The 23,966-nt window shown below is 46.0% G+C and overlaps 1 protein-coding gene across 2 annotated transcripts in view; it reads left to right on the top strand.

Moving 5' to 3' along the window:
* The window catches only part of LOC148509106 (phospholipase A2 inhibitor NAI-like), a 39,479-nt gene extending 16,293 nt beyond the window's left edge, over window positions 1–23,186 (top strand). Inside the window, exons 1-6 of one of the 2 annotated variants that reach the window (XM_088443675.1) lie at window positions 2,093–2,442; window positions 10,332–10,448; window positions 15,672–15,821; window positions 18,090–18,230; window positions 21,477–21,561; window positions 22,702–22,778. In XM_088443675.1, coding sequence (XP_088299801.1) covers window positions 2,385–2,442; window positions 10,332–10,448; window positions 15,672–15,821; window positions 18,090–18,230; window positions 21,477–21,481 — 471 coding nt within the window. In that variant the 5' untranslated portion in view covers window positions 2,093–2,384 and the 3' untranslated portion in view covers window positions 21,482–21,561; window positions 22,702–22,778. Of the gene's footprint in view, window positions 1–2,092; window positions 2,443–10,331; window positions 10,449–15,671; window positions 15,822–18,089; window positions 18,231–21,476; window positions 21,562–22,701 lie in introns of those variants that run through there. The other variant, XM_088443674.1, reaches the window with a different exon arrangement.
* The last annotated feature ends 780 nt before the right edge of the window (window positions 23,187–23,966 follow it).

Below are 23,966 nucleotides of genomic sequence, written 5' to 3'. Positions count from 1 at the left end.
GCGCTCGTGGATGTTTTTTAACTGTTTTATCGGCAAAACGATCGTTCATACGCACTTCTGTGTTTGTGGTACATATACCACTTTCACACTAGCCCCAATAACCTGGGCTATTGCACGTGAACGGGTTACTGTGTAGCAGGGGCGTCTTTAGAGAGGAGGAGGCCTGTGTGCATCCCCGTCATGGGCCCCCTCCTCTCACTCCGTGTCCGGCAGCCGACTGACGTGGCTGGCCAGACACTGCAGAATCAATAGACTCTGGGCACTAGAGTGTGCCCAAGGTCTATTGCGCATGAACATATCATCGAGGAAATGGCGTGGCTGCCATTTCCCCGGCGATCTTCTCACAGCGCATGCGCAAGATGATGGAAATATGGCTGTGGCTGACATTTTCAGGCATTTGAACAGCGCTGGGGGGGACCCAACGCGGGAATTTGGAGAGGAAAGTATGACAGAGTATAGGTGCATGGTGTGTGGCGCGGGTCCCCCCTGGACCCGGAGGCCCGTGTGCACCGCATACTCTGTACCCATTATAGGTACTCCCCTGCTGTGTAGTGTGAAAGGGGCAGGTTGTAATAAGCTGGGTCGAGCGACCCGGCATTTTAACCCAGGTCATGAGAAGGGTTAAACACGTGATGCAGTGTGAATGGGTAACCTGGGTCAATGCGATTTGGTCCTGTTCACTGCAAAGGAAAAGCCAGCGCTTGGAGATTATCTCAAATCCAAGCGCCGGCTCATCACGTAATACTGGGTTGTTCCTCCTGTCTGTATGGGGTCTCAGCCGGGTCGCATCCGGGATGGGCACATGAACAAAATTTCGGTTGCGACCTGAAAGTCAGATGGAGAAGCAGTATGACACTCACATTGCCTGTATGGAGGAAGGCTTTTATCTGTATGTTAAGGTCCGTTTTATTTGTAGATTGCTTCTTATATTGTGGTTTTTAAACTGTAGATTATACAGACAGCGATGCAGTGCGTAGGATGACCTAGGTTACCCGTCAACACTGAGCCTAATGCTTGCCATACACCCGCGCGATTTCAGGCAGATTGCCCGATTTTCAACGAGTCATAAGATGGATTTTGTGAAAATGTTTTATTTTTTTAGTAAGATAAGATCTGATGCGTGCGCCCGTTGGTCATTTCCGACAACAATCATCGGATGAACATGACGGTCAATCTGCCGATAACGACAGATTGGCCATGTTCAGGGATGATGAGGGAGGGTGCCTACACTGAACGACAAATCATTCAGTGTAGGCACTACAAGGGATTAGGAATGACGGTACGATTACGATGTCCTAATCACGATGTCGTAATCATACTGTTGTTACCCCATCGCCTAGTGGATGTGCGCCATTAAAGGGGCAAGGGTTGGATTCCTGAGTCGAGTTACCAGCAATCCAACCTGGGTAGCTTGCAGGGTTAACACAGGAATGGCCCATGTAACCCTGCAGTATAAACGGGTAATCCAGGTCGTTTGACCTGGGTCCCATTTATAGCATGGGGACTTCTGGGTTTGTCGAGTAATCTCCAAGCGCCAGAAGAATTCCACTGTACCCGTGTGCAGTGTGAACGTCTCCGACCCGGGAATAGCCTGGGTAAGCACCATAGTAGGAACGGGGTCTGTCCCGGGTCTGACCAGTATTGGAACCATGAGGTAGATGTATACTGTAGTGAAAAGAGTGGAGAAGTAACCCATGGCAACCAATCAGCTTCTACCTATCATTTTATGTACTTGATAAATGCAACCTGAAAGCTGATTGGTTGCCATGGGCAACTTTTCCACTGGCCCTACTCTTTTCACTGCTTAATAAATCTACCCCCATGTTCCAAATACCGCTTCAGACACAGGACTTTAGTGTAAAAGTGGCATTAAACATGCGCTGTTGGGGGTCCTTGAGGACTGGAGTGGGGTAACACTGGCACAGGGCCTTTTCACAGCTGGAGGTAACCTATACACCAGTGTTTCCCAAACTCATACCTCAGGGAGCACTAACAGTGCATGTTTTCCAGGTCTCCTCACAGAATCACAAGTGAAATAATTAGCTCCACCTGTGGTTCTTTTAAACTGTGTCAGGCAGTAATGACCACACCTGTGCACCAAATAGGAAAAATGGAATCTATGCCCTGTTATAGTGCTTAAAACGAAACATTTAACATTTCTGAATGTACTGCTACAGAATAAGAACGGTTTCTGCAGATAATCATATTAAATCTCTTGCCCAGCTTTGTATTTATTTAGTGAGACTGCAGATTGCATCATGGGACATTTCTGTTTTTCCTCAGTCATTATACTCCACCCAAAGCCCTGACCTGCTGGAGAGCTTTCACATTCTGAATTTTTAGGCTGCGCCATCATCACATTTGTTATTCTGCTGACTTCCAGAATGGGGCTAAAGTCTCTCCTCTTGTTTCTATGTATCCTGTCTGCTCTATCACAGACTGGTAAGTTTGTTTTTATTCCCATCATTTATTGTATATAGAGTTTGCTTTGCAGTAAAACAATTCTGGAAAGTGAGTGACAGATCGGGTAACACCAGCAGGAATGTTTCGTATTTCATCGGAAGCATAAACCAAAATAAGAGTTGCCAGGGCTTATAATTACTAATGAAATCTGTATAGGTCCAGTAAAATGAATGTATCAGCTAGATAATATTTCCACTTGCAAACTGCATCATGGTATGTGATTTGCACACACAGTAAAAACCCTCAAGGCATTAATATCATATTAAGAGGCTGATTCTCAGTTAGGAGCAAAGCAACACAAGCAACTAACTTTGTGTCTGGAACAAGACATGTTGCCATACAAGGGAGATAGATATAGATATATATATATATATATATATATATATATATATATATATATATATATATATATATATATATATATATATATATATATAATTTTGCATGTAGCCCATAAACACTGGACAGCTTTAATATTAAACTGCAATTAGTTCTGAGTTTGGACCTTTTGGTGCAGCATGGTTTTGCCAGGATGCAAAGTTACTTTTTTTTTATATTCCTTGTTCCTAAGCGTTTTGTGCCATCTACTGATGGTAAATACAGTGTTTAAAAACAGATCGCTGTGTTCCTCAGTGAGCCTTTAATGCTACCTGGAAGAGTGCAGGACAGTTTGGCCACTGTAGTAATTTTGCTGAGAGGTCTGGCAATCATGCTTTAAAAATAACTTTGTATAGAAAAAGATGAATAATAATAATATTAAGGTGTGTATCCACTTGCCGATACAGGAACAAAAGTATGATTACAACATTGTAATCGTACCAGTTGTTCCTCATCTTGTAATGTGCCTACATTGAACGATATGTCATTCAGTGCAGGCACCCTCCCTCATCCCCGACAATGTCGTTCTCGTCAGATTGACCTGCATGTTCAGGCGATGACTGATGTCGAAAACGACCAGCTGGAGCGCACATAGCTGGTCGTTTTTGATATTTTGCTGAACGATGATTTAACGATGTTGTAATCGTCATTTTAATCGTGTAGTGGGTACATGGCTTTAGTCTTAATTATCTTTCAGTTCTAGAAGATGTGGAGATCAATTTAATAAGTAAAGGGCCCCCATACATTACCGAGGGATTGTGGCGATCTTGCGATAGGATATCGATGTTCCGCGATCTGGCGCAGGATCGCAGAAATTTTACATGTTAAACTTCAACGATTTGACAATCACGATCACTTTTTGATCGTGATTGTCATATCTGTGAAATCCGACATGTTGGTTTTCTGTTATCCTGTGATGCCGGGTGGCAAGATCGTGGTAAACCATCGCAGATGGATGGGGCCTTTATGGTAGTGAAGTAACAACTCTAGCTAATTGGTGGCATGACAATAATTTATTTATTATTATTATTATTATTATTATTATTATTGTATAGATCACAGGTTCTCAAACTCTGGGTCTCATTCAGACCCGCTCGCAAGCGGGTCGATGTTACCCAAATGCGCATGTGCACGACGGAGGGAGCTCCGTCGTGCGCATGCGCGAGACCGGGATAGCGACAGCCAAGTTGTCGCTCCGGGTCTCGCACCAAAGGGGGCGTGCTGTCGATGGTGAGTGACAGCACGGCCCCTTTGGTGGGCGTGGCTTCCAGACGGAGGCGTTCCCATGGGTACGGCCCCACCGGCTGGGTCCGGCCCCACTGACATCACTAGTGATGTCAATGGGAGTGATTTTGGCTCTGATGGAGCCAAAATCACTCCAGGGCTTGCGGCAGCGAGACCCTACCGGAGGTTCTCGTCGCAAGCACGATGGTCGCGATGGTCTTGACCATCGCGACCATCATCATGGACGTTCGCATAAGCTGTGGGTGGTAACCCACAGCTATGCGAGCATCCAAAAGGCCGCTCCAAATTTAACTAGGACGGCCCTGATACAGAGCGAGCGCTCTGGTCAGAGCGTCCGGCTCTGAATCGGAGCCTCTGTCCTCAGGACCCCAAACAGTGCATGTTTTCCAGGTCTCCTCACAGAATCACAGGTGAAATAAATAGCCCCACCTGTGGATCTTTTAAAATGTGTCAGTGAGTAATGCGTACACCTGTGCACCTGCTGGGTGACTTGCAAAATGTGACCTGTGTGTGGTCCTGAGGACCGAGTTTGAGAACCACTGGTATAGATGGATTAAAGCGCAGTATCTTCCATATTAGAAAACGTCCTGTGCTGCTGCCTGCACATAAAGTAGTCCCAACTTTACAATATACAGTATAATAGTCTGTGGTGCTAATACAGGATATTTGAAATCAAATAACTATGTGCTGTTAGCAAATTATTACAACAATGAAATTGTCGATTGCTCCATGTTGCAATCATGCCAGCCCTTCACCTAGCGACATGGCCGGCTCCAGGGGTAGCCGCGCCCTGTGCTGGAAAGATGTGAGTGCTCACAGGTCGTGGCAAACGAAATGGGGATGTGGCCTAATTTCCATAGGCCATGCCCCCTATGTGATGTTGTATGGGGGTGTGCCCCCATGGCATGCCTCCCTTGTAACATCAGGCTAAGGGGTAAGCCCGGCACTTCGTCACTAGATGGGCATCCCCCAGCCAGCCCCCGGCACTGAATGCAGGGCCATAACTAGGGTAGTGCGACCAGTGCCATGGCACAGGGCACCGTGGTGCAGGGGGCGCTGTCTTCATTCTTTTATCCCCAGCATCTCCTGGCCTCCCCTATCTCCTCCCTGGCCCTTCCTCATGAGGCCATGGCCCTTTTTCAGGTGCACTGTTTTATGTCCCTATTTTGAAAAAATTAGGGTAGCACCTATGCTCTCTCTGGCTCACCAGAAAGTCTAGTTATGGCTTTGACTGAATGGATGCCGCGCTGTGGGTTCCTAACCTTCTGACCAGACCACCCGCGGGGCGCTTCGGCCCACGGGTGGGACAGTGCTGTCCCGCTGATATCGGGATGTTGGGAGGGGTGCACCCACAATGGGGGTGCACCCCTGTGGAACGCACTGGTCGAATGCCGCAAGAGCCTGCCGTGCCCAGCGACGTGACAGTGCTGCAGTGCACCCTGTGCTGCCCCCTGAGCGCATGAGATAATGTTGCACAGGGGGGTTGGGGCAAACAGCAATGGGAAGTGCTGCATATTGCCCAAAGTAGTCTTCATTGTAGCACCTGTCACAGCCCGTGCAGTTCCTCTTTCCTGCCTGAGGTGTCGCTCTCTGCTCTGGTGCTTCTAGCACACACTGGTCTGTATATCTGCTCACAGGGTACCAGAGACATTAGGGTGTGACTTTTTAACCACATCGGAATTGGCGTTGAATGCGAACAAAGTTGCATATGAAGCATAATAGAACGTGGCATGAGGAAAATCTGCGGCTGCTGCATCAGAGCCCGTCTTCCCCACCAGAATCTGTCACAGACAGATGTACAGGTGCCGCAAGGCCCAGTGATCAGTATATGCTAGCAATGTAGTTATGTCACATATGGTTGTTTTAAATGATGCAAATAAGAAACATTTTGAGTAAATGACACTCGTCGTGGCCGGGTCGTACAGCACCTGGCGCGCTGAGAGGGGCTATTTTGACTTGATTTAAGCCACAGTGCACGAGGACACATCTGTATCTGTATGCGTCCCTGCTCATGCATGTCTCTAACTCTGTCCCCACCTGCCCATGTGTGATTGTGCCCTCCTGTCCATGTGTGGCTCCGCCCACACCTACACATGTGCCCCCCTCCATAAGGGTGCATCTCTGTGTCCTTTACATGTATGCCTGTTCTTTTCTTTTTCCCTTTTGAATGCATGTTTTGAAATGCCTAGGGGCATGCATTCCAAGCCTAGGGACAGCTCATCTTGACAGCAGGCAATGGCGGGACCGGGACGGGGGATGGTACCTCTGCTCTTGCTGTCCTATCGCGATAGGAGCTCTCAGCTCAGCTCTGATCGGTCAGCAGCTCATACAGCCGACAGCAGTGGTAGCATGGAGTAGAGCCAGTGGGGGGCTGAACTTGCTGCTGGAGGAGGGCTGCTGGGCATGCCCAGCCACAGCAGCTCCTCCTCCCATGGACCTTTTGCGGGGTCCAGCAGGCTGGTCTTGTCTGCAGGGAGACATACAGGGGGGTGGGGGCACCAATGCTTTTTCTGGCACAGAGCGCCGAAATGTCTAGTTACAGCTCTGTGGATGAGTATTTGTGACACCCATGAAACGGACACCCCTAGGACTGTGAGGGGTTAATACCACTTTGGGCAAGGAAGGAGTTAATACATGTTTCCCCAGCACGTGTGAAGCAAGGGGACAGCTGGTGCTGATTGGATGAACCTGTCCTGTCTCTCAAGCGGGGGGTGTGGTCAGGTGCCCGCGAAGAGGGTGAAATATAGAGGGCGTGCCAGGAGCTGAGAAGTGTGGCGTGCAGCACGAGGACAGCGGGCAAAGACCGCCAAGCTGCAAAGCTCTAGTGGAGTGTGGAGCAGCCGAGCCGGGAGCGTGGACGCCGGGGACCCGCGGAAGATAGACCGGGTCAGGAGAGCCACAGCAACGAAGAGCAGCACACCATTAAGGCATCCAGCGCAGCAGCAAGAGCCGCTCGTGGAGGTACACAGCCACAGTGGCAACACGCAGTACAGGGTAATCATCCTCCCTGCCCCATACTACAGCAGCAGCCATCATAGGGTAACTTCAAAGCACCCTCATTTCAGTTATACTACTTATAAGAGAAGTCGCTGTCCTATTGTGATTTATAACTTTTTCTGCCAACCACAAGATGGCCACAGGCCAACAGCAACAATTGCTTTGAGTTGCCATGCTGCTAACCACAAGATGGCCACCGATTAACTGCAGTGTAGACATACAGCTCCAGCAGTGGAGAAGTTACATAGCCTTGCACCAGAGGTAGCTACAGGAGTGGTGAGTGGAAGATTGATTGCACCACAGGCAGAGCTGCACTGACACTCAGTAGTACTGGACTCTCTCATACCTTGTTGCAAATAGCAGAACCTCAGTGTTACTTTCACTTTCAGTATATAGGAGTTATCTGCTTCACTGACCAAGCTCACCAATATTTACCCTGCATGTTTTCCGGATCACACCAAGACTGTCCTATTTCACAGCACAGTGATTCTTTGATACTTGAAAGCTGGAATACACTACTTAAAGGAGATAATATAGCTCATCAACCTGGGATAGAACTGCGGGACACTTTACAGTAACAGTTGTTTAGGAATATTGAATAACCTGATTGCCTGAGAATTGAATGTGCTTATAGAGAGAAAAGTGGAATTAACATTCAGTGACTGAATTGCTGTACTGTGTACAGGACTTCCATACACACATTGGCGATTCTTCCCTCCCAGATTTAATACTAACAAACGTTACACTAAGTGGGACTAGTACCATGGTCAACTTAAACTGATCTATAAGAGCTCCACCAGCTGCAGCAGCGAAGACGGGTAGGAATACACTGTTTTGTGTTTAAGGTCATCTGGACATTGAAACTGTTAGTTTAGTACTGACATCATTGCTGAATTGTTTTCTTGTACTGTGCAACAGTTTGAGATAAGAATGTATGCTCAATACTGAATTCAACTGTGAATAGTAACGTAAAAGTTGCCTTACATTGTATGGTCATACTGCCGAAGTATTATTACACCAATCTGTATGGTGCCGTGCAAATGCCATTGTTTTTATGTGCAATCTCATTATTGATGTTTTTTCCCACTGATGCAATACAAAGGCTGGATCATTGAGTGAGGTGAGTTATTTATGCAAGTGCCCTGCCGACTCTCTAATAAACCTGTGTTCACAAAATAAAAACCACAAGCTGCCTCGTCACCCCTTCATGTGCTTCCATTACTCTCACCTCTCTGTAAGTCGAGTGAAGATTGAACCACAACACACAAGGTAAACTCTTTACTTACCACGTAAAGTCAAGGTTACCACATATTGCAATGGTTGAGGGGTGATGGATGTTGCTGGCTGCTGCTGTGATCTTTATTGCTGATTGATGGGTGCTGTGCTGGGAGAGGGGTGCTGGTTCAGAGACGAAGCTAGCAATGGTGCTAGGGGGCACTACACAAAATCTTGCCTAGGGCATCAAACTGTTTAGGGCCGGCTCTGCATGTCTCCCGTTTTGTCCCCGTATCTTCTCTCCTTTCCCATTTAGCTTCTTACCCTCCTCGCACATCTCTAATCCTTACTCAGGAATCCAGATATCCTCCTGTTAAGACCATTTTTCTGATTCCTTATTTTGTGTCACACTTTTATACCAAGTAGCCAGCTAACGCCAGCTCATTACATCCAGGAGCTGCTCTGAGGGAATCTGTATGTAATACCGCCGGCCGCATGGCCGGCAGTTCGAATCCCGGCAGCGTCAGGCCGACAGAGGAAAAGATCCCGGCAGCGGGAGCCCGACAGCGCTGGAAATCCCGATCGTCCCCAGGTAAGTGCTAACCTAACCTAACCCTAACCCTCCCTTAGGGGTGCCTAAACCTAACCTCCCCCACCATATGCCTAACCCTATTCCCCCCCCCCCCCCCCCTCTAAGTGCCTAAACCTAACCCCCCCTCCCCCTCCCCGCTGCCTAAACCTAACCACACCCTTCCCCGGGTGTGCCTAACCCTCCCTCCCCCTAGCCTAACCCTAACCTCCTGGGGCGGTGCCTAGCCCTAAACCTAACCCTATAACCCCCCCCCCCCCCCCTCCGAGGCTGTCCGCTCACGGCGCCCGGCATCCCTTCAATCGGGATGCCGGGCGCCGGTCTCCCGGCGTCGGTAAAATGAGCTGCGTCTACATCTGGACGGCGGTCATTTCACCCTCACCGGGATATGACAGTCGGGAAGCCGGCTGTTGGTATAATGTCAGCCAGCTTCCCGATTGCATCCCGCTCTGAGACCCGTGATGTGTGGACATGCAACGAAACTCACACTTCCTTGTGGGGGCTGGTGGTGTTTTCCAGGGGGTCGTTGGACTTTGTGCCTCTATTCTGCCAGAGCTAATCATGGCTGGCAACAGTGATTCCACTACCTGCGGACGGTGATGCCTGAGCTCATTTATGGGAGCATCTTCTATCTTTCTGCCATTTGTGTGCTGCTATTATTACAGGCAGGGAACAGACGTTATAAAGAAGAATGTGCTCATTTAGCTCCACATTGGAGGACGCCTGGATACCTTTTCTCTTTGTACCTCAGGGGGATGAGAGGCAGGGAAGACCTTACTGCTTGGTTTCTGGTTCTTTAAGACCTTTAATGTGATATTCAAATGAAAAATAATTAATCTGTCAAATTACATTGTTAGGAATTATTGTCCTCCGTGCTGCACTGATACAGAGTGAGTACCAGGCAGGTTGCATAGTGTATTTTGCGTTATGTGAGTGCATACTGATGAGCGATTGAAGAATCTTATACAGTTTGTGCGTATTCCAAACAGGGGTGGAAAGAGATCAGTAAGTGAGTGTTCACACGGCTGTCACTCATATAGATCAGCAATTTAACGCAGATTCGCCTGGTAGGAGACGTATCTTTTGCGCCGGTTAAAGGGAAGATGCAAATACCATAAACTTGCCGTAAACTAGAAGCACATGCTGCCTACAACCACAGATCTTGAAGTCTGTGGCTTTTTATATGTGTAGAAATATGCATATTTTTGGACTTGTTTTGATACTAACGCTGTATCCGCCCAATAACTAGGAGACCATCTTAGCAGGTGTTTCCTGTGTGGTGTTTTTTTTTTTTTCTACATATGGTAAATTACATTATTTTGGCCAGTTAGTATCTGTACTTAATACGCCATATGTTGGTTCTGAATTGAAGCTGACTGTGTTGTGAAATGTTGCATAATGTCTTTGTAATATGTGCTAACAGATGTTCTGCTTCTTCCCATAGGTTATGCACTTTCTTGCAAGACGTGTGCTAATCTGTATGATGAATACTGCGAAGGAGCCAGTCTGGTCTGTCCTGCGGATTACGCCTGTGCATCTTCCTACACCGTGACTTATTTATGTATGTATCACATGATAATTGAAACATTGCTAAAGATACTTTATCACAGATGTGTCCTTCTGCATCTTTGCCGCCGCTGTGACTTGCCGCAGCACCCATGCCGCGAGTCACGCACGTGCTTTTTTTTTTTTCTCCCGTGATTCATAGGATTGTATGGGGGGGGGGAAGAACGCTGCCGCTGGAGTACTGTGTCGTACGCGGCAAGTCGCCTGCCGAGATGCATGCGCACTCTTGCCGCATCGACGGCAAAGATGTAGCAGGACTGTAGATCACCAGCAGCAAGATTTAAAAAGACTCCTCCAAGATTCCAACTGTAGGTTATCCATCTCTTTACTCACCTCACTTCATTTATGGGGAGATGTATCACTCAAACCATCTAGACAGGACAAATGAAGTTGCCCAAAGCATCCAATCAGCTCCTAGCTATCATTGATCATTTACTTCTATAAAATGATATCTGCTGTATAACCGGATTGGTCACTTTGGGCCAAGTCACCTTCTTTCTTTTGATAGACCCTGTGCTCGATGTAGCTCTGCACATCACTTCCAGCTCATAGAGGAAAGGGAAGACTGGGTGTTTCCGCCTTCTCTGAGGAAATTATACAATTCTCAATCCTCCTGGTGCCTGTGGTCAGTCACCAAAGCTGCTATTACTGCAACCTTGCTTGGTGCACCATTGGAAACCAAACTTCCTGTCAGTGAGCCACATTAGGGTCAATGCCTATGATCAAGCTTTGAGCAACCATGAGGATACAGTTTACTTGCACCTCTGGATGGTGCAGACAGAAATAAGCATTAGTTTCTGCCCCTGGGCTACTTGCAGGTGGATCACGTGACTTCAAGTGAACAGTTCTGGTCACTGCATGCAGAATGACAAAGAAAGATTCTTAGATGGGTAAATTAAGACCTATATATTAAAACATGCAGTCTGCCCTCGAAAATTGTCAATAAAGATGATTATTCTGCTGAGATGTTTACATTTTTAATTGCAGGGACAATAGCTCAGAATGGGTATGCAGTCGGGAAGCTGCGGACGTAATCCCGACAGCCGGCTTCCCGACTGCTTAATCCCGGCGATGGTTAAATGACAGGCATCTAAATCTAGACGCCTGTCATTTTACCGATGCCGGGAGACCGGTGCCCGGCATCCCGATCGAAGGGACGCCGAGCGCGGATAGCTGCAGGGGGGGGGGGTAGGGATAGGTTTAGGGTTCCCAGGGGGTACTTGGGGTTAGGCACCCCCCTGGTATGTTAGGCTTAGGCTAGGGGAAGGGGAGTTAGCGTTAGGCACCCCTGGGGGGGACTTGGGGTTAGGCACCCCCCCGGGAGACTTAGGTTTAGGTGGCGGGGAAGGGGTGGTTAGGTTTAGGCACTTGGAGGGGGATTAGGGTTAGGCACTGGGGGGAAAGTTAGGTTTAGGCACCCCTAAGGGAGGGTTAGGGGGTAGAATTAGGTTTGAGAATACTAACCTTGGGATGCCGCTGTCCTTTCCAACCGCTGGGCATGGGTCTGGTGGTGAATCATACCGATTCCCTCTGAATGGATCCCAGTCCGATGATCAATAAGAAGTAAAGTGATCAGATCTGCCATCACTTTACTTCTACCTATGCACTCCATCGCGGCTATCTAGTTGCACATGCGTATTCCGGCAAAAGCCGCGTTTCGCTTTGTGACATCTTGCAGCCCACTGGAGAGGAATCACAAGATCCCTCTCTGGCAGGGCTGCCCAATTGCAGATAATCTAATGCAGACTGAAGATGGCACTAGTCCATGCAGACAAGATCCGCAAATTAAAGCTTTCTGTATCTTGTTAAATACTGTCACCATAGATAACTATAGGGACGGCTGCTGCGGGAGCTGGTGGACAGAAAGCAGGAGATGGCTCCATTACCTCCTGCTTTCCTTTCTGGCACATCAGAGGGATATTTAATTCTACCCTTACACATGTGGGAAATGCAGTTCTCGTATATTTTAAGGGCAGAGTTCATTGATAAATAGACCCCATAGAGAGAAACCAGAGTGTGTGTGTGTGGGGGGGGGGAAGAATGAAGATAAAGAGAACAAACCTTGAGAATAAGAGTAAAAAGTAAGCAGGGGTAGAGATCCTTACAGCTCACCAAAAAAAGAAAAAAAAACTTTTTATTAAAAAAAAAAAAAAAAAAAAGAGATCTGACAGAGGCTTCAGATTGAGAAGGGACTTTGGCCCTCATTCAGAGCCGGACGCTCTGAGCAGAGCGCACGCTCTGAATGAGGGCCGCCCTCCATAATTATGGAGCGTCCTCCTGGATGCTTGTATAGCTGTGGGTCACCACCCACAGCCTATACGAGCGTGCAGTTTGATGGCTGCGATGGTCTTGACCATCGCCACTGCGAGCCGGAGCCTGCGGTTGAGTTTTTCAACCGCAAGGCCCGGAGTGATTTTGGCTCTATAAAATCACTCCCACTGACATCACTAGTGATGTCAGTGGGCCGGCTTCTGACAGTAGGCATTCCCTTGGGAACGCCCCCGTCTGGGAGGCACGCCCACCAAAGGGGGCGTGCTGTCAATCAACATCGACAGCACGCCCCCTTTGATCAGACACAACGAGCGAAGGAAAGTCCTTCGCTCGTCGCGTCTGGCGCATGCGCACGACGGAGCTCCCGCCGTCGTGCGCATGCGCAGTGCACAACATCGACCCACTTGCGAGCGGACAGCCGCTTGCGAGTGGGTCTGAATCAGGCCCCTTGTCATCTAAATATTTACTATTGGCCTATGTACAGGTGACGAGTTCCTGTTGTAGCCCCACTAGTTACTAGGGATGTGCAGCCTCGGATAGGTTCGAGTTTGCACGCCAAGTTCGGATTTTTCCCTCCAAAAGAACGGAACTCGAAAAGAGGCTAAACGTCATCTTGCATGGACAAATATCATCATTCCTGGACTTTTGTCCAGGAATGATGATGTTTGTCCATGCAAGATGACGTTTAGCCTCTTTCTGAGTTCTGTTTTTTTGGAGGGAAAAATCCGAACTCTGCGTGCAAACTCGAACCTATCCGAGCCTGCACATCCCTACTAGTTACTGTACCAGGTGGTTGGAGCAGCGTGCCTGATGCTGGCATGTCAATTACTGCCCCAGGGGATTGTGGGACTGTGGGTTAGGGAAGCGGTTTAGGACCGAGTTCCGGTTTGGCAGAGGTTTTGCCTCATTCACAGTTGTTGCTGCATCTTGAAATAATGCGGTTATGGGGGAAGCACCATACGATAAGAGAAATGTCAAAGCACATTTTGTCTGTTAGATAAATTAACAGTTCTGCTTTTAAGCAATGTCTTCCCACTAAAGAATAAAAGTTTCTGTACTCCCAGAGACGTCACCTCTGAGCCTCCCTGATGCTTTATGTCACAATAGAGCAACCGCGCTGAGCTTCTGTACTCTAGTAGGGTCATACATTCTGCTTTCAGTAAGTGAGAGACTTGGAGATAGCAAAAATGGGTTTGGGGCTTTGTCATGCACTACTGTACCTTACGGCCATTTTATTTCTATGTAATTGGTTTTGATACAACCGATGCACATATCCATTATATAGTATACACCTGCATGTTTATTCTCCTATCGCATGACAACAATAACATTTTGTCTAGAGTAGAGTTGGGCATCTTATAGAAGAACACAACCTGGGACAATTATGAGGGACTGGCTGGCAAAATTTGCACACATCGATTCATCTTTAAAAAGTGATTTTTAGGCATACTACACAGAGCCTGATGTAACAGAAGGCTCCTTTTCTTTTGCTAGACGAATTGGTTGTTTTTTGGCGAAAAGTGCAGACTATGGGCCTGATTCAGAGCCGCTCAATGTTTCTGAGCTGCGCATGCGCGAGCCCCACCCAGCGACTGAACTTCAGTCGCTGTGGGGCTCGCTACAAGACGGGGCAGCTGTCGATGGTGAGTGACAGCTCACCCCGTTTTGTAGGCGGGGAGGGTGGGGTGGCTGCACAAATGCAGGAGCAGGCATTTCTATTAGAGCAGGAAGTCCACTTGGCCTTGCGGTAGCAGAGACCCTACCACAGGGTCTTGTCGCAAGGCCGATGGTCGCGCTAATCGCGACGGCCTCCTGACCGCTCGCACAAGCTGTGGGAGGTCTCCCACAGCTTAGCGAGCGACCAGGGAAAAAAAAAAAAAAAACACGCCCATCAGACCCTGCGAGCTGCCTTCGGCAACGAGTGGGTCTGAATCAGGCCCTATATACAGTGCTTGCTAATCCTGCACTTACCTTTCTTCTACTTCCCTATTCTGCTTCTCTCCTTCTCAAGATGCGATACAGGGTGGGGATTGCTATGTTGTGCCTATGGAAGCCTTCTACTGACCGAACCTCCCATTAAATTACTTAGGCTGGAAAGTGTTGGTCCTAGCCAACAGTATACAGCCCAATTGGTTAACTTCCCAACCCTGGTCTTACAGGATCATTGTTGTCAGAAAAGGACAAAGGAGCGCATTCAGACCCTCTCGCTAGGATGCGTTCGCTTGTAGCTGCCGATGGATCGCATTGTGCGTATGCATCGCAATGCGCATACGCAAACCACTGCGAACGATCGGGAAGCGCTCACCCAGCATAGACAGCCCAGCAGAATGAGTAACAGGAGAGGCCGTTTGTGGGTGGTGACAGGGGTAGTCCACTAGTAACGGGGGAGTGGAGGTGCGAAAGCAGGCGTGCCTGAGTGCCCCCAACGCCATTTCAGAGGTGTGCATAATTAAAAGGCAGTGTCATAGGGCACATCACTTGGTGGGAATTCACACTGAAGTGATTGCAGTGTTTGCGGCAGGGTATAGTCTACCTCAATCGCATCCGATGGTGCTCGATGTACCCGTAGTTTCATGCACTTCCAGCAGATGACGTGCGCAAGTCTTATGAATGGCTGGTGGGCGTCTGCATACACAAAGTGATCGCACGCCAAGACATAGTGGGCGTGTTTATGACTTGCCGTGCGATCGCCTGACTTGCCGTCACTTTGCCGAATTTGCATACGCATCGAGTGAGCGTTCGCATCTATCGAGAGGGTCTGAATGAGCTCCAAAGTCCACACATAGTGTTTGAATGTACCCCTATTGAATGTTTTAGTCCAGGATCTGGCTGTGCGTGACGCATAGCCAGGGCCATCCAGATGCTGGACTAAAACACTCAATAGGGGTCTGGTGCCAGGTGCTTCTTTTATATAAGATCCTCATCATTATTTATGTGCTTTTTATAGATGGATCAGCAGTGAGTAAAGTATTTTCAATGGCGTGTGCACCTAGAAACCAATGCAGTGTTTTGGGGAGTGTTAGTGTTGCTAATGGCAGGATCAAGATGTCAACCACTTGCTGTCACACAGATAACTGTAGACCACCGACACCGATATGTAAGTGTTTCTATTTTCATTTCACTGCTGTAAGTTTGTCATTATAATAACAGACCTTTTTATTATAGGAAACAATGAACCTTTCAAGGACGCAGTTACTGACCATGACACGCCCACATCACGTTGCGCCTGGCTAGCCACGCCCCTGTTGCCACCCACAATGCCCACTGAAATTGTTTCTCTCTGCATCCAAATTAGTTCTGCGTCCACCTGGCTGTAACAAATTGGTCGCTTGTGTACGACATACACGGCGTCCACCTCTGAATCGGTCACTTTCTGTTGTACATTGTATTATGGAACATTTTCAAATATAAACGAGAATTGTAAAATGGTTAGTGCCAGTTTTTTTTCAGTTCTTGTTGGCTGAAAGCCGCTTTAGGTAACATCAGTTACCAAGAGCTCAGATCCCTAAAATGTTAACTTAATAGGCAGTGCTGTTAAAATTAAAGTATCACATCTTAGAGCACTGTGGAGTGATTTATAAGGCTCTTAATGAAGAGAGATTTGGAAAACCGGTACTTCAGGGACTCTTTCATTAATTGAAAAAAAAAAAATATATATATATTTATTTTTATGTCACCAGGTGGTGATACAAATCACTTTAACAGTGCTAAAATTGTTAAATGTGTTCTCCATTGTGGCCAAAGACAGTTTCCATTTAAATAACAGCATTCTCTATAGCAGAACATAACATGTCGGGTATAATAGCCAGCGTATAATGTCTAATGATTTTTTTTCAGATCTGTCACGGTACAAAATTTGTAACGGATATTTAATATTTTCAACAAATTCCTAGGATATCCTCCGATGTACCTGTTGTCCAAGTTTATCTTCATTACTTAGAACTCGCTCCATAATGCATGAAGTAGGGGGTGGTTTACTTTTCATAGCCCTGTACTTTTATATGGAATTACAAGGGATTTGACTCTAAATAGAAATGCAAAGAAACATGACCTCACACCCAGTTTCAATAGTAATGGTCCTCTCAAGCTATGGATCTGGCTACTGCAAACCTTAATCCTCATCAACCCACCATAAAGTCTTTAGGAAGCTATCATGGATTATTAGCAACACGGTATGTTACAGTATCACTAAACAATGCTCATACAAATTACTTCAGTTAATGTCATCATTATCAAGTATCAAATATGTATAAGCCAGTTACCTTGAATAAAAATAATTCATGTTTTAACAAAGATAATTTACCTGCTCCCTATCTGCCCCACTGCTGAACTCTGGGGACATAAAACCTCTAATGGTGGTTTACTATCTGCATATACATATCTGTTGCTTTATAAAGCCTACTACCTTGATTACCATATTCTCCAAAGTGCAAAGCCAATTAAAAACCTCTATGGCCTTAAATCAGCCACGCCCCCCCCTATTATGGGGTAATCAGACCTAGGCTGAAAGTACCAGAGCTGGTTAGGATATTGATTGATTTGTATTTCATTATTAAATCCCTAATATACCTAGACCGTTAGATACGTCCACCCACAAAGGCGATGTTTCACGAGAATATTGTCTGGAAATCAACAATTGTGAACTACCATACAGTACAACTGAAGGGTATCTGCTTAGAAAACTCAAGCACACTACAGGTACCAGCAGACAGTTTGCCAGTAGTGTGCCAAGGAATATATATATATTTTTTATTCTAATTCTTCCCGCAAGTACCCAGCAACCATGGCCTTACAAGTGTGGGATGAGCCCTAGTACTATGGGCAGTAGAACTGGGTACCTCAATGAGGAGGGAACCTGCACATTAGGGGAATCTGTGCCAACTGGCCTAGGGTTGATTGAAATCATGGTGGGCATGACTCCACAATTGCTTTCTCCTCTCTGTGTTTCCACCAGCCTAGACTGGCAACGCTTAGTGCTGATTGTCCTATCATCAGGAAGGAGGGGGGCATTGTACAATTTAGGGAGCAATCTTTGCGCTTTTATTTTATTTTTGTATTACAGAGGTGGAACTTGCTCTTTTGAACACTCATGATGTCCTGCCTTTATATTTACATTTTTATTGAATTTTCCCCTCAGGAGACACACGATAATCTGCAAATATAGGGGGAGGATAAATTATTGTTCACGGACGACGCACCAGAGACTATCTGTCCTATCTTAAAATTAATTGCTCCATTTATGGTGTGCAATTCAATATCATGTAATCACTCCAACTGTTCCATTGGTCTGCTGTAGATGCTGTAGAAACCTGTAGTGTATGACTTAAGACCTATTTCTATTACTTTTTATGTTTCTGATTTACAGTACCTGATGATAACGTTCAACCAAATGGAGTGACCTGCCAAACATGTGCTAGTGATTCTTCTGATTACTGTTACTCGGAGGAAACCATGCGGTGTACTGGAAATGAAATGATGTGCCTCTTCCAAACTACCCAACAATCCGGTAATTGTAGCAACGCTTATTCATTTTCCATCTTCAGTGGCACAATATTAACTCTACATAAGTGAAGCAAACCCAGTAATTGGAGAGTCAGCCCTCTCGTCTCATCAACTCAAACTCTGAATGTCAAACATTACATGTCACATTACAATCTGTAAGTTCAGTGAATCTTTGGCAGTTTGGTGTTTTTCCAGGGTCTCCACCATATTCAATTAAATGTGAAAAGCAGTTTTTGGCGAAAAGTTTCGCAGGTGACGACAGTTCGCCTGGCGAAAAACTTATCCCCATATTCAATTCCAAAGACTTTTTTTTCGCCGGTGCGGAAAGTCAATGCATTGGAATCGGCAAAAAAAATCGCCTTTGAAAGCTGTCGAAAAAAAAGTGCAGAATTGGGGTTTTGGGGTGCAAACTTCTGGGAACCACCCTGCACCCTTGGGACAGCCCCCCAAAGGTAAACTCTTAAAAAAAAAAGTCCACAAGTATGCCCCAGGTGTTTTTAAGATTGCAGGTGTCTGCGGCAGGTGTTTTTTTTTTTTTTAAGTATTTTCGGGGGGTACAGTGTGTTTTCCCCATTTTTGATAGGACATTTCGCTGGTTTAAAATTCGTCGGGTGCTGTTTTCGCCACTTTCTAATTGAATATGGGGATAAGCGGTGACATGCGTGATACATGCAAAACCAGCGATGACTGCGAAAAGTACGGGACTTTTTTTTTTTTTTTTTTATTTAGAAAGCTCACAATAAAAAAACATAAAAAACACAAATGTAGTAAAAAATACAAATGAGCCATTTTTTTTAAATTTTTGTTTTTAATGCGATTTTTGCACCTAATTGAATACGGGCCTTTATCCTTTTACATAAATCCGTGCCACAAATCCAGTTCAGCAACCTCCACTGGTGATTACTTGTTCAGTCTCTTCTCTGATCACTGTCAAAAGAGAACTAAGGGCCTGATTCAGAGCTGAACGCTCTGACCAGAGCGCTCGCTCTGAATCAGGGCCCTCCTCCATGAAAATGGAGCGTCCTCCTGGACGCTCGTATAGTGTGGGTGACCACCCACAGCTATATCGAGCGTCCATGATGATGGTCGTGATGGTCAAGACCATCGCGACCATCGGGCTTGCGACGGAGACCCTGCAGTAGGGTCTCGCTGCCGCAAGCCCTGGAGTGATTTTGGCTCTATCAGAGCCCAAATCACTCCCACTGACATCACTAGTGATGTCAGTGGGGCCGGCTTAAGATGGTAGGCGTTCCCATTGGAATGCCTCAGTCTGGCAGGTACGCCCCCGGCACGCCCACCAAAGGGGGCGTGCTGTCAATCAACATCGACAGCATGCCCCCTTTGGTGCGAGACCCCGAGCGATGGAAAGCCGGGGTCTCGCGCATGCGCACAACGGAGCTCCCCTCGTGTGCATGCGCAGTGGGGAACATCGACCCGCTTGCGAGCGTACTGCCTAAGTGTGATCGCAGAACCAAGTGCTCCCTTACACTTCTTGTTGCCCACTGCCCTCCCCTCCCCCCCCAATGCATGCAGCTAAATGTGGTTATGATCCTGCTAAATTACGTACTATAATAATCATGAGTGTTATTTGTTGTTAATATTGTTGCCTCACTCGGGTTCTCTCACTCGGCCAAAGGTTGTTGCCCTGGAGGTTATACAGAAATAGAATGTGCAGAGAGATTTAGAGTTGGTTCGGGCATGTCTTTGCTTAATTCTACATTTTAGTGTAAAAACAAAGCTGTCTAATATTTGCTGTATGCATTCATCCAAATCCTCCCATATTCCTTTTACAGTAAAACTTCTGCCCCTCTGAAGCCCTGCTGCCATGCTCTGAGGTATAGATACTTAGGTGCAGGAGGTTAAAGCCAAAGGGATTTATTGCCAGTTGACATGGGTTTTATAGCAATGGGATGGGAGGGGTAATGAAATCAATGGGGACTATTGGTACTTAGGGTCAATTGTGACAGGAAGCTCTAAAGCTGCATACACACTAGACGATAAGTGAATCATATAAACGATAATGATATCAGTCAACGATATATATCGTTCATATCGTCCAGTGTGTATGCAGTGAATAATCAATGATGCACGCTCCCCAGGGATGATTTATATCCCCAGTTGGCTGTACATGCAGCATGGCCCCGCTCTTCCCCCCCCCCCCCCCCCCCACATCCATATCACTCATCACATACATCGTCTAGTGTGTATGAGCCCTAAGTCTACAGGAGTGAGTGAAAAGACTACAGCTTTGGGGGGTGAAGGAGGTGCTAGATATCCCTTTGGGATTTTATTTTTAGAAAATAGTTAAAACATTTTTAGTTAAATAATTATTTTTTTTTCAAATTACAATTTAACAACATTTGTAAAAAATGTTAATTAAGTGTTTAAATGACCAATTAGCTGGCTCACCTTTTATAGTTATGAGGGTGGGTATACTGATCCCCCAGTCACCTAAATCAATTCAGGCTGCCCTTTATGGTCAGATATCTGACCATAAAGGTCAGATTTAATTTATATAGTTTTTAGTGGTAGAGGAGTGTTTTCTCCAGTGTAAATGTGTAGCCAGAAGTCCGGGTGTTTAGACCCTATCAGCACTGGAACGGTTTAGTTTGGGTTGGAAGATCTAATCATTAGGGGGTCTATTTACTAAGCCTTGGATAGAGATGAAAGTGAACCGAGATACAGTACCAGCCAATCAGCTCCTAACTGCCATTTCACAGGCTGTTTTTGAAAAATGAGTTAGGAGCTGGTTGGCTGGTACTTAACTCCGTCCAAGGCTTGGTAAACAGACCCCTAGGTATAATGCACAGGCTTTCTGCAAGAGCTTTGTTAGTCTAGCACCACCTCTGTGGATGTTAAACAGAAACAAGGCATTTAGGGGCCCAATTATTAACAAGTTTTATCATACGCAATGAGTTTATAATACTGGTGCTCCAGCCAATCAGCTCCTAACTGTCATCAGTTGGGAACTGATTGGCTGGAGCACTATTTATCATGCGTAACGAGATTTTAAAACTCATTACGTATGATAAAACTTATTGACAAATGGGCCCCTAACCCTGCCAACAGTTGGAGCTCATGGAGTTCTGCAATGGGGTTTAGCTTCCTGCGATTCCCAAAAGGTAACACTTCTCTCAGGTTTTGGTGCGCTTCAGTCCACAGACTCTGGACTAGCAACACAATAGGCTAATACTGCCAAGCCTCCTAAACCCCACTCAATCACTTTTCTTTTTTTTTATTCTGGTGCTAGGTTGAACCCAACAAATGGTCTCCCAAATGTGGGCAGGGCATCCCCACTCACAGACAGCTATTGGAATGCAGTTTTAAGTTATTTTGTAAAATATCACTGCCTGTTCTAAAGACATTACCTTATCTCTGTGTCTCTCTCTCATACACACACTTCTAATAAGCTCTTTCAGCAATGAGAAAACATCCATGCTGAGAGTATCCTTGGGGTCTTTCTACATTTGGATACGTCCCTAATCTTTGTATAGCCGGTGTTGCGTGCACTGTTTAGGGGACGGATCGGCCAAGAGTTGTTGGTGACTTTTTACCTGCCTATAAAGTGATTCTGGTGAAGCCACCACTACTAAACCCCTCCAAGTGCAGCAGGTGTACTCTACAACTACCAACCTCTTGGCACCCCTGGTAACATCCTAGTTTAGTGAACCCTGTATTCAACTGTCTGTTTACTAGAAAAATCTGGTTTCTTAAAAAGAATAAGGATTATGTTTAATTGGTTTTAATTTTGCAAAATGCAACATCTTGGCCTGTTCTGCAGACAAAAGCAATGTTAATAAATGCAAGACCCCAGCGGATTTAGCCTTTTGAATAACATTGCATTAAAACAGCTGGCATAATTGCCAAAAATCTGTAATTTTGTAAAACCAGAACCTACAGTATTATATTTTCTAACATGAAGTGGGGAAAAAATGGCCTAAAGCCTGCTTACATACACTTTTCTGCACTGCACAAGATCTGTATCTCTCATCCACACGCATTACTGGCCCCCAATTATGGTTACAGGACTGTAGCTAAGCTGCACCCACTCTGTGGAATACCCTCCCAATCGCAATGAGACATTCCTTGCTCTAGTCTCCAAACCTTCAAGCATTCCCTGAAAACTCACCTCTTCAGACAAGCTTATCAAATTTCAGAACCACCCACATAACCTCCATAAGCTATCCTACGAAATTACATCTCCACTGTACAGTCCACACATAACCTTTATAAGCTATCCTACCCAAACACATCTCCACTACACAGACCATACATAACATAGGAAAAGGAACATACTGTGCTATATTAGTAGTAGTAATAATAATTTGTGACATCTTTGACCTAAAAAATAATTATCACTTGGTAAAACTTTTAACAGTTTAATAGTACAAAACACTCTTGCCTATTTATTTTTTTCAAAAAGTAACATGAATTATTTAGTGATAGATATTTATATTTTCTTCTTGTTTTTGCAGCACCCATACAAAAATCATCTGCTGTCCGTGGATGCGCCACTAAAAGTTTGTGTGACCTTCGTACACAGAATGTGGAATTTGGTGGAATGAAACTGCAAATGAAATTATCATGTAATGGAAGTGTTGGGTTACACAGCAGTCTTCTCTTTTGTATTATTGTCGCTCTTTCAGTGTTAAAACTTGTGCAGTCAATTTAAAGATGTACGGTAACTGCCCATCCCCATTCTGGTACTGGTTCCAAAATTGTAAGAACGCTGATGGGATAATTTCTTTAAAATATTTAAATGAGTATTGCAGCTTTTGTTTTCTAATGTTCATTTGAATGAATTATTATTATTGTGAATTATTTGATATGTTAAAGACTTTTAATTATTCATGTATCAAAATAAAAAATGAACCGATATCGGCATGAGCTACGTCAATTTGCATTTACCAACTGAGGCAAATCCAAATAACAAAACTGCATAATAAACGTCACAAAAACATATCAGTAGTGTGATTGCTTACTGCTCTCGCTATAATGCAATCAGTCTACAATTATATCAATATCTTACACTTTAGCGCCCATTTTAGGACCTACATCATCAATGCCAAAGATCATTTACTATACGGCTGTTCACCAGGGTCTGATTAAGAGGGGAGGAGGCGCGGTCATCCCTGGGACCCCACACAGGGTCGGTGTGATTCTGCCAAGAACAGGCGTCCAATGGCACCTGTTCCCGGATTGGCGCTCACTGCCGTGTCTCTGTATTAATGTATGCAGCAGCGCTGTCAGTGCTGCTACATACAGCGCAGAGCGGCTCCCGAGTCCTCTCATTGGCGTCACGTGACACATTATGTCCATGATGCTGACGAGGCGAGTAGGTAGCAGTGCTGCCAGGAAGTCACAACGTCACCCAGGTGAGTAATCAATAGCGGAGCAATAGGCTCTGTGTGGTTTGGGGGTAGGGGGGCGGTAGGCCCTGTGTAACTAAGGGGGTGAGGCTATGGGAAGGGGTGGGGGTGGCATTGTACGCTGTGTGTGGCTTGAAGTGGCCCCCACAAGCCTTTATCCTGCCCTGCTGTTCACACCAGGGTCATAGCATGCAGTGACGCAGAATCGCTTGTTCTGGTGCAATGTATTTTTGATGTGTAAGCGCACATATCTTCTACAATATGGTATCCTGCATCTCAATATGCATAGAAATAATACACGCCTACTCTCCCGGTTTTCGGAATCGCGTCAATTAGGCCTGCCCCTATTTAAATTTAAACCAATCGCGGCA

This window comes from Taudactylus pleione, unplaced genomic scaffold (genome assembly GCF_031769625.1).
Source record: "Taudactylus pleione unplaced genomic scaffold, aTauple2 ptg000332l, whole genome shotgun sequence".
Taxonomy (NCBI): Eukaryota; Metazoa; Chordata; class Amphibia; order Anura; family Myobatrachidae; genus Taudactylus; species Taudactylus pleione.
Note: the sequence above shows the minus strand (reverse complement) of the source record. Positions and strands in the feature narration are given on the sequence as shown.